This window comes from Hermetia illucens, chromosome 2, assembly GCF_905115235.1.
Source record: "Hermetia illucens chromosome 2, iHerIll2.2.curated.20191125, whole genome shotgun sequence".
NCBI classification, from domain to species: Eukaryota; Metazoa; Arthropoda; class Insecta; order Diptera; family Stratiomyidae; genus Hermetia; species Hermetia illucens.
The window spans coordinates 10,068,581-10,079,753 of NC_051850.1; the positions used below are offsets into that span (position 1 = coordinate 10,068,581).

An 11,173-nucleotide genomic window follows, 5' to 3' on the forward strand; every position below is an offset into this window, starting at 1 on the left:
ACCTGGAGGATCAGTTGGTACATTTTGTCCCGTTTTTAAGCGCGGGAGACTCGCCTTCATCCTTCTCCGTCTACAGGGTTCCATAAAGAAAGAACTCTCAGCGATCGCCAAGAGATAAGGTTTGGTAGTAAAGCTGTTGCTGTCGGTTCAGCAGGCCATTGTGGGTACCAATCCACGTTTCGCCCTGGGACCTATACTACCTTTTGACCGCTAATACATAGATGTATAAATATGCAAAATGAGCCCAAAAATGACTTTCGGAGTATTTGAGGCTTTCCCTTAAAAACGATGGAAGCAAATTGCATAGTTTTAGGCTTTCACGTAGCTTTTCAGCTTCGCTCCTACATCTATAAAATTAATTATCGCAACTGATACGAGTAAAAAGATTACCCATGATTTATTTATTGAAGCATTAGGTAGCATTTAGCAATTAAATTTTTAGCCAAATGATAACAACTTGAAGTATTATAGCTAATTGATCGTTAACCACTAAATCATATCTACGTACAAATGATTCGCAAAATTGCCACTGAATATCGATTGTATCTTATATCTGAACAAATTATCTTAATATTGAAATTCCCCAAAAGAGTTCAAATTGTCCTAAATTCTTGAACTAGTTACTCATGTTCTTGGCAGTAGTAGCCGAACTGAAACATAACTTAAGTACCTACTTGATGTAATGTTCGCAATGAAAGATATTTATCTGATCTTACCACCGCAAGGTAATATGTAGTTTCACCTGTACATGGTTTGAGAATTCTATCAGCAATTTTTGAGTAAAGGGTGAAGAAAATAGAATAAAGTATATTTTTCCAATATTTTTAAGATGGTCTGCTCTATTGAATCGAGAATTTTTCTTTTCCTATATAAGATACGCAATTTACAAAAAAAATAGTCCAATCGATTGTTGGTAAATTTGGTGGAATTATGAGTGTATGAATCCTTAAGCCGGAACTATAATAAGCATATGCGGCGACATACTTGAAATCCCTCAATTAAAATTGAGTGTGACTGATTATATTAGACGTAGGTCATGAAATGTTCCCCTCCGACAGTTTCGTTAAAGTTCCGTTAAGCACAGAAAATTCTGTAGTAGCCGTATTCAGCATAGGAATTGTCAAACAGATGTGAGAGGAAATGTCATTCGAAATTGGTTTTTCGAAAGTCGTGCAAATAAGTAAGAAGTGAGATTTCGAAACATCAACTCAATATGACAAGTATTCAAACGAGTCAATGCCATTATGGGCGAGAATGAGTTTTGACAGATTTCTAATTTACTTTCGTTAAACTTTTGACATTATGATATGCCCATTATAGTTCCGGCTTATAGCTAGTTGAAAAGGGGCGACAAGGTATCAATCAGGACCTCAAAACCTTCATACCCCAGGCACTAAAAATCTCCCTTAATGAAGCAACGAAGGGTAAAAGTGGATTTTTGAAAAAGTTATACAATGAATATAATCAGTTGCCGGGCTGACTCTAGGATTTCTTAGAAAACCGTAGCTCCACCTTTATTTTTCTATAAACCGGCGCATCAGTCATTTGTTCGGGATAGTAGGTTACACTGTAAAGCATAGTCAACAGTAGAATTGCCCCTTTTCTTAATTTATAACCACCCCGATGCTATTTTACGCACGCCATCGTACAGCTTAAGCCGCAATCAGTTTTTTCGACACCGTTGCCCCACTAGGAAGCAGCAACACGCGTCTTCATGTGTGAGATAACACTGGTACGCTTAAAGAAGTCTTCCCTTGGGCGACGACTGGTTCGCGTTCTCTGGTAATCACCCATCGGTGTTATTTTCATGTGAGAGATAATGTTTTTGTTATAATATGACGTTTTTCATTGTAACAGTTTAAAGGGATACTCGAAGTGATCCCAAATTGGTGGCGGACGAATTCTGAACACCCGCGGGTCTACAATATTGCGCAGATCTTCTTAAGACATTTATCCGCTTCCCATAACACGCTGCGCTTTATTTCCTTTGAAGCAAAGGAATGTGCGCATTCCAACAGTGTTCACTTTGTGTGAACCAGCGCAGGTCGCCCTTTCTACAGAGAGGCAATTTCGAATTTTTTGTGGTGAATCAATAGAATCAATGCGGAGTGACATCACACGATAAAGAGGATGCACATTGGCAGCAGACGCCATTGTATCCGACAGATCATTACAATACGCAGGTAGTCTTAACGATCGCCAAACTACAGGGTGCCGAAATTTTGAAATTCTACCCCACAACTATGGTTTAAGCAGATCGAGTCAATCTTCAATGTAAGCAGGATAAGCTTTGACACATGTGTGAAAATATGGCCTAATTGTATCATATTTAAACCGGAAGGTTATCCAGAATATTACAGGCGTATTTCTTGTTCCTCCGGCTGTTGGAAAGAATGAGCACATAAAGACCGCCATTCTCGATCACTTCATCGATTCGGGGGACGGCCAACTGCTAGAATCCTTACAGAGCTAGAGTTCGACGATAAAAAGCTTTCATAGCTCTTGCGACAGATACGGACATACGCCAGGAAGGCAATTATAGCAGACGTCCAGCGAGTCAAATGGATGAACATGGACAGCGTTAGCCGGCTCTTAAAAGTGTTATAAGCCTCAAATCTGGATGGTCAGGCCAGCCTCGTATATGAGCTTACTGCGAGCGATCCGTCCACTTCGCACCCAACCCTAACGACAACATCTTCGACGGGGTTATCGGGCCCTACCTAACTGACAAACTTCCGCAGGAATTGCCGCCTTTCTTCTCAGCATGGCGCAACTCATCTCTCTCACAGGACAGACCCTGCAGGATTGAATAACCCACAGCCACACTGCAGAAGTTTTCAAATTAGAGCAACTAGGCGTCAATGTACCCAATACGTACGTTCCAATACTCCAGTCGTCATTTTGGATTAGGCTTGGTATCACCACACCACACCGCAAGTACAGGCAGCCCTGCGCTTGCCCATTCTCGAATTAGGAAAACCAATAGAACTACCTCTAACTCAGGCAGCCGAGGTCAATAGCACGCGTCCAGCGGCAAGTCTCCCGCAAATTTTCAATTCATCTATATCATAGATTCGGGATTTGTTATTTCACTACTTCCAAAGTCTTCTGTGAAAAGAAAGCAGCGATAGCCTCTTAGATTTTCTAGCGCAACATGCACTAATTGATGTCAACGGAAAAGATTGGTTGGATCGCTAACTGACAACATTTCAAAACGTTTCGTTTTGCTGGCTGACGCACTGCCTAGCGGACTAAGCGTCCAATACTCAACTTTGATGAACGAGTTTTACAACATATGCTCGCCACACACCATCATCTCATTGCTCAATCTTCCCCTCCAGCATAAGGTCGACACCTATTTAAAAGCAGCTAAGCAGCGCCCCTTATCAAGTCAGAGGGCCACCTTGTTCCGAAGCCAGATGCTGCCTGACGATTTACGGAGGACTACAGACATCTTAATCCCTGTACTACCCCGAATCAATACCCACTCCCGATCGTTGAAGATCTACTGCAAGAGATCAGAGCAACGTTTTCTGTGTCATAGATCGTCGGATCACTTTTTATCAAATCCTCAAGAGGGATATTCCAAAGATGGCTGTCACGACCCTATTCGGTCTCTTTGAATTTACACGTTCAACAATGGGCCAACGCAACCTACCTCATGGACTATCCATTTGCAAGATGCCACCTTGAGCGACCAAAAGCAGCACCTCCAACACCTGCGTCAACTCTTCAAGATTCTACGCAAAGCGAGACTTCGCCAAAACCCCGACACCTTCGATAAAAGCCAAGTCGAATATCTCGACTACATCGTTTCCGAGGATCGAATCAAACCTGCGGCATAAAAGATCCAGGCTATCGAAAATTTCCCAATGTCCGAGTCCTTTTCGCGACATGTTTACTTTCTACTGCCTTTCCCAAGGCGGCGAGAACCACGGCTTCACGCAATTACCTACTTAAAGACCTGGTAACCAAACCAAAGAAGGCTCGTTTAGCGTAGACAATGGAAGCAGAAACAGTACTAAGCAAAGCACCGATTTCCGCAGCCGCCACGACCGCATTCTTGAAACCAGAAGCTCTATTGTCTTTGAGGACCTTGGAGCCATTGGTGCAACACTTAAGTACGAGTTTCCTTCAGGAACCTGGGCGCTATTCAGTTTCTTCTCAAGAATGTTGACGGATACTGGAAGGCGTTATAGCGCGTTAGCTTCTCACTGCAATTAAACAATTTTTCCGTTTCACCGAAGGACGTCTTTTCCCGGTCAACACGGACTATCGCCCTCTCATATATGCAGCACAACAACGGTTGCTAGTTGGGTTCCATTCTGCAACAGCAAGCCACCCTGCGTTACATTAAGAGGAAGGACAACATCTTCGCTGATGCTCTTTCACGCACGCACAATTGGCTCCCAGACGGTGAGATGCCTCATCTTTTCAGCTTTGCTTCGCTAAACCTTTAACCATTAATTATCGACGGTCATTCCATATTGTGTGACACATTAACAGGTATTATCAGGCCATACCTCTCACTACACAGCGTTCGACGTGCCCCACAATAGGACCCATACTAGTGTCAAGGGCCTTATGACGCAGGAATTCATCTGGAAGGGTATTCAAAAAACATCGCACAATGGTCAAAACAGTGCAAGCTTTGTCAGCGCTCCAAGGTACACCACTATAATTCCTCGGTCCTAGGAATGTGTGTGGACCCAGTTGCACGTTCCGACTATTTACACATTGACCTTATTAAGCTTCCCTTAGTGCAAGGATATCGATATCTCGATAATCGACAGATTCTCTAGATGGCCCCCATGTCCCCCCAAATATCCCAATATCCGACCAGCACGCTTAAACGATGGCTGATGGCTCTATTCACGCAGTAGATATGCGTTTCCGGCTCACTACTTATTTTCACTTCGAGCAGGACCAACAGTCCTACTCAGCCTCCAGCCGTAGGAGTTCTTTGCAACGCAACAACATACCATCGTTCCTCCAGGACCTAAGACGTCTCACTGAAATCATGAGGCTTTTCCCGCCCTCCAGCCCCGCAGAAACCTTTTATGTTTAAAGACATGCAGAACTGCCCCCATGCACATAGTTAGATGGGTTGACGTTGTGAAAAAAACCATTGGATCCACCATATTCAGGACCATGTAAAATACCGCGTCGAATCAGTGAGCGAGTCTTTAATATCGAAGCCAATGGACAGGTACAGTGATGACACTTCGCCCTCGATTAATCTTTGATCGATTGTTGCTTTCATTGGCGCAGAACTTTCCCTACATTGAACACTTAAAAAGGTGATTTTTTCGTTACACAGGTTCCTTATTTCTTTGCATTCTAGGAAAAGTATCCGAAAAATTTCAGAACTTCTAAAACCGAAACCTCTTTGACAACTACACGAATTTCTTGGCATGCGTGGATAGTAACATCGTTTGGTCCTGTAGAAGTAATCCTGTGATGTATTATTTCTTACATTTTTCATCTCTATCATACCAAGTTAACCAGTTTTACCTCTTGCACTCTTAACCTACCTCCAATTAGTCCTCTCAGCTTCTTCGTGAGAGACCTCTAACTCTCCCCAGGGGTTCAAATCTATCTCCACAAAAATTTCGTTGAAACTTCTCTGTTTGCTGGTGCGAATGGCCTGCCTAACCTCACTGTAAACTCTGAACTGCAAAATTACTGACACAACAGACGATGCGCAGTTCCTCGTGTAAAAAGAGCATGGGAAGCATCACCCTCTCTAGGCATTTGACCGTATGCGACGCAAAGATCTAGTATATTTTAATTTACCTACGTCACCTAACTTTAATACGGCTTACTGCCTGACCTGTATGGGATAGTGTGTTCCCCTGTATAGGATAGGCAGCAGTGGAATCGACGCTTCTTCTCAATGTCTGACCTACCCACTGCTACTCTGACCCATATTCATAGAAACACTATTGGAGATATTAACATAGTCATTGTCAAGATATTGGCATAGCCATTGGAACCGCGAACTTCCGCTTCGACAGTCCAGCTTCCGACTACTTGATCCTCCTACACTCATTTCCTGGTTCCCATGCTACAAGTACGGTTTCGTGACCGAAGCCGCTTTAAGTGAGTCCCTTGCAGACTCGAGTCTGTTGACCTTAAGTAAGCCTACTTCATCACGGCCAGTAAGCCACAGTGAGCACAGCGTTTCCCGGTGTCACCACGTGGAGCTTCTCCTCGGACACTTAGTGTTGGTCTGCCCGACGGAGTGGTATCAGGATCTGAGTTGCCTTCAATGTCGAATTTAATTATTCTGCGATAGAAGATTCAACCGACACCCTGCAGGTCATCAGCTCCTTCAGTGTTTGGAGCTCTTCTCCAATGTGGGAGCATCGCCCTTCTCCTCCAATATGACACTTCTATGCGTTTCGCTGTCAGCTCTAGAAGGCCTGGAATGGTCGTCCAGCTTCTCCTCTTCTCGGTCCTGCCATTTCAGTCCCCGCAATTCCTTCGGGGTCCTCTGAAGTATCCTTTCTTGGTCTCCCCCTGGGCACGTGTGTAAGTAGGCTACCAAATCTGGAACTGATGAAGCCGTTACGACATTTTATTGCCGCTAGGTGTCGGTTGTCTACTCCTGTCGTGAGAATTTTGTTTTGCCTGAAAACTCTTCATAACCGCATATGGAGATCCATTTTTATAGGAGGCGTAGAAACTTCCCAATCTCAACCGCTGTGGCTTTGGAAAGGTAGGCAATCATCATGTGTGCCCCTGGTATGTCATCCCCAGCACATGTCAACATGTTCGTTCACTTTAATCCTGTCAGTTTAGAGACTATAATCCTAAGCCATTCTGCCATGTGCGTCGTCGTGCAGTTTACCAATATAGGACACAGTCGCTAACCACTGAGCCATCCGTGAGCATTTTCTGCGGAAAAACTTTCAGTAGTATGGCCAGCTCAATTGCCTTTACCACATTAGCATAGTATAATCAACGGCGGGTTTCCTGGCCTAATCTAACCTAATATTTTCTAACCCCGAAATTTTCCCTCTCTTGAGCTCGAGTTTAGGTTCCTTGGGAGCGTTTCCCTCTTGCGTGCTGAAGGTCTGCCCTGAAACTCCTTAAAGGGCCCTCCTCCTTCAGATAGCGCAATCATTTAGCACCTCCGCCGCTGAGGCTGTCTCGTTTTTGACGTCTGATATGGTGACTTCAGATGTACCTTTGCTCGTCCCTGCTTTTTGAGGGGGCCAATGTTGACCTGGTCTCCACTGCTTAACCGCCCAACTTCTCCATTCTTGAGTGTAATTACCTGGCTCTCAGTGCATGTATGTGCTTACGACTAAAGCATCCAGATTTGCCTGCAGGGAAACGCAATCCATTAGGGACAACACAGAAGAAAACAGCCTGAGGTCATCGGCGTATAACAAGTGATGACAGAGGGAGGTCGCTAATAAAGAATAAAAATATAAGAGATCCTAGAATGGATCCTAGTGGCACACCAGAGGAGGGAGCAAAAAGACTAGGAGTGCAACTTTGAAAGGGAACGCTACAGGTTCGGAGAGAGAAGCAGAAGGCAAGCCATGTAATAAGTGATGGACGAATGTTGAAAGAGGCAAGTTTAGACAATAGTATCTCGTGATTAACGGAACCGAAGGCCTTAGAAAAGTCAGTTTAAATGACGTGGACTTGTTGCCGAGAGTTGAGGCATTTGGGCACAGAATTGGTGAAGTCCAGAAGATTGGTAGCAGTGGATCGACGTCTTATGACGCCGTGCTTCTCCTTAACTATAAGGTGGCCGAAGTGAGTGGTCAACCAGTCATTGTCTACCTCTTGAAAATCTTGGAGCAGGATGAGAGGAGTGAATTAGGGCGACTGAGGTGATACAACCATAGGGGGTAGAAGATGCAAAAAAGATAGATTCCCCGGGTAGGGAGAACTTAACTGCTATCAAGGCACCTCCACCAGCTAACTTAACTGAAGCTACGCGATCTCTGTCGCAGTGAAATACAGAGAACTCTTCGAGGAGCTTAGAACTTAAAATTCTATCATCCACCCAGCGATACAGATGAGATGGTGTTGGAAAGCCAGGGCAGAAAAATTGATAATAAAGATTTGAGCTGCTTGACAAGTTGTTTTGTATTGATTTTACTTTACTCCGCTGATAAGACTTAATGTGTACTTCTTACGGCCAAAAGGATGGTCAGTCGACGGCATCGAAGTCATGTGGATACGTCACTTTGAAGCACGCAATCCTTCGTCAGTTTCACGCACGAAAGAGGCGACAGAGATAAGCCAGCTTTATTCTCATGTAATTAAAAACTTCATCAGAAGAACTAGAATAGGCAAGTCTGGTAACGAGAAGTGGTGATGCGACTTCCAGCAGAGGGCCACCCGAGTGCGTAGGGATGAAGGCGGCTGATGTCTGGTACACTGCCGGAAGGCATTGATAATCCGGTGGAAAGATAGCACGCTGAAGACGTGTTAGCGACTACTGCAAGAGCTATAGAGCTACCAACTTCTATCGATGGGTGAACAGCAGCCCCTCCTGAAGAAGTACGTTGGACGGACAAAGTTTGGACTGGAGGGTTCGCTGAGAAGGTCGAAGCTATCGGAGCCGGATCAAAACAGCGCGAAACAACTGGAGCAGGCGGGTTACGTGCATGGGGGGACTTAGGTATAACACCCGTATTTTGCGCAACTTTTCCGGGCATGCTAGCCGAAGCTCGTAGTGAGGATGATCCAATGACCGGTGATATATTAACGCCAGATAAAGCGCCAGATAGTGGAAGTATGTCCAAGGATGCACCTGATCGCTGCAAATTGGAGTTGGCCTTTCCAACTGTTTAGTGGATCGCCGCAACTGCTTACCGGATCACCGCTAACGCCACTGTGTTCTGGGGCAGAAGCTGGGTCGCATCAGTATTGGTGTCCCCGTAGAAGATCTCTGCATATGAATCGATAGATTTGGTTGCACATGAAGGCTTAGCCGTTACAGGAACAGCCTTCTTTGCTGTTGTTTGGATTAAAGAGTTTGGATCATGAGAGGACCGCTTCGGTTTAACCTTGACCGTTGATGCAGGCTATCCTTCCCTTCAATCTTGACGTTACCCGGGGATTGTAGTTCGCCTGGAGGCGGTTTGCCTCATGACAGTTTTCCCGGTGGCATGGTTTTACTTAAAGGTGGTTTACTCGAAGGTATATAATTTTCCCGTGATAAAGACTTGAAACTCAGCAGATGGCATCGACTAGGTCCCAATTGGGTTACCCTCAAAATGAAGGCGGGATCGATACCTTCAAAATTTAATTTTAACTTGCTTCTGATTTTGCTATCTACTGGCTTATGATTTACTGCCAAGGCCTTGTTTTACTGGGGAAAGGAAATCAACCGTCAGTTGAAACTGGAAAGCACCTATTACCCAGGATTCAACCTTCGCAGCAACATATTAGCACTTGAAGACCGTGCAACTCTCGGTACACAAGTCACACCTTAACTTGGGATTTAATTACCGCTTAGCTTCAGGGTTCTCCTCTGATTCCCCAAAGGATTTTCTTTACTCGTCTCAATAGGGTCCTCTGACTTGAGACAGTAGCAAAAGAAGGACTTCGCCGACGTAAGGGCCAAATAACAGCAAACCTGTTGACGGAAAATCTCGGAGCGCCAAGTTTTTCTTTACGCAATCCTATCAAGGACTTACTTGTCCTTTCCCTCACTTTTTTAAGGTATATATGCATTTATATCCTAAATTCAAGCCAAATGACTCAAAATGCCCATTTTCAGTAGCTTTTCCTCAAAATTAAATATCACAGTCAATTTTTCGGGAGTATATGCCAATCAATCAGCAAAAATTGTTCATTAGTATTATTATTACTTCTGGAATATCAAAATTTTATCATTTCTCGCGTTTTCAAGATAAATAACGTTACCTTGATGATGGTAATGATACATGACCACATTTTCCCCCAAAATAAGAGTAAAAAGTTTACAAGACAAAGTTGCAAGAATACAGTGTTCGAGCGTTGACTCAAAACAGTGATTTTGTTAGTGCCAAGGATCTAGTTCGATTTAAAATATGGAAAGAAGTAAGGATAAAGATACTGGAATTAAGATAGCTCCGTCAAAGTAGAGGAAATTTCCCAAAGTGGAAGAACCGAAATTTCAAAGCAATTTAGAAGGAGAGCACATTATCAGTGCCATGCTATCTTTGACCTTCTGGAGCAAGTATAAAAAATAAAATTCTTCGAATATTTCTTTCAGATACAAGAATCTTTTGGATAATTTCTATTCACGTTATCCTGACCGTTTTCCTATCCCACGAGCAGCAATTTGATCCTTGCGAGAGCGCGGAGGATGGTGAAATGGTTCGTGGACCAATAAACTGTTCCCATTATATAGTATGCGATGAAGACGAGCCATATCACGAATTCTGTCCTGATGGGTTGCTCTTCAATCCAGACATTCAGGATTGTGATGATCCTGACTACGTCGACTGTGGCAACGAATATTACGATAGCGGAGAATATGAAGACTATGATGACTATTCAGAGGAGGAGGAGGAGGAAGAAGATGAAGAAGAAAGTCCTGAAAATGAAGTTGATGATCGTGATAATGATGATCCTGGAAGTCCATGCCCACCGAATGACAATCCGACAAAAGTGGTGTTTGCTGCAAGTAAAACAAGCTGTTCCGAGTTTTTCCTTTGCTATCATGGTGTCGCGATTTCTATGCATTGCACGGACAGTCTTCACTTCAATTCGATAACGAAAAAATGTGATTTCCCAAGGAATGCAAACTGTCGAGTAAGTCGAATTTGCTATGGTGGAGTAACAACTCTACTGGTCCATCCCACTTTGTATCCTACTATACTATTTCTACCCCCGCTAAACCTCCGAGTAAAAAGGGTTTTTTTTTCCTTAGGTTGATGGTGATATCATTCCGAATGCACCTCCAAAATGTGATCGAAATGTATTCATGGAAGTTTATCCTCATCCCACAAAGTGTGACTATTATTATTTCTGCCGGAAAGGATATCTGTCTATCCAGCAATGCCCGTTCTACTACTATTTCGATGCAGCGATGAGAACTTGCCGATATAGCAATGGTTATCAGTGCTAATTTTCGAGATGATTTTGTGTTTTCGATCTAAGGTGTAACCGTGTAAAGTGCCACATACATATATATATATATAACCATCCCAACTTA

General features: G+C 43.7%; 1 protein-coding gene across 1 annotated transcript; it reads left to right on the forward strand.

Annotated features, from left to right (window-relative positions):
• Positions 1-9,926: 9,926 nt before the first annotated feature.
• LOC119648121 (E3 ubiquitin-protein ligase SINA-like 5) lies at positions 9,927-11,173 on the forward strand. Its single transcript, XM_038049643.1, has 3 exons — positions 9,927-10,053; positions 10,229-10,770; positions 10,889-11,173. The coding sequence occupies exons 1-3, from the start codon at positions 10,044-10,046 to the stop codon at positions 11,084-11,086; spliced, it is 750 nt and encodes a 249-aa protein (XP_037905571.1). The 5' UTR covers positions 9,927-10,043; the 3' UTR covers positions 11,087-11,173.

Bases quoted from the DNA above. Each gene is read 5' to 3' on its own strand.
- LOC119648121 (XM_038049643.1), top strand. The intron at 10,771-10,888 runs GTAAGTCGAATT...TTTTTTCCTTAG, and splicing joins CAAGGAATGCAAACTGTCGA to GTTGATGGTGATATCATTCC.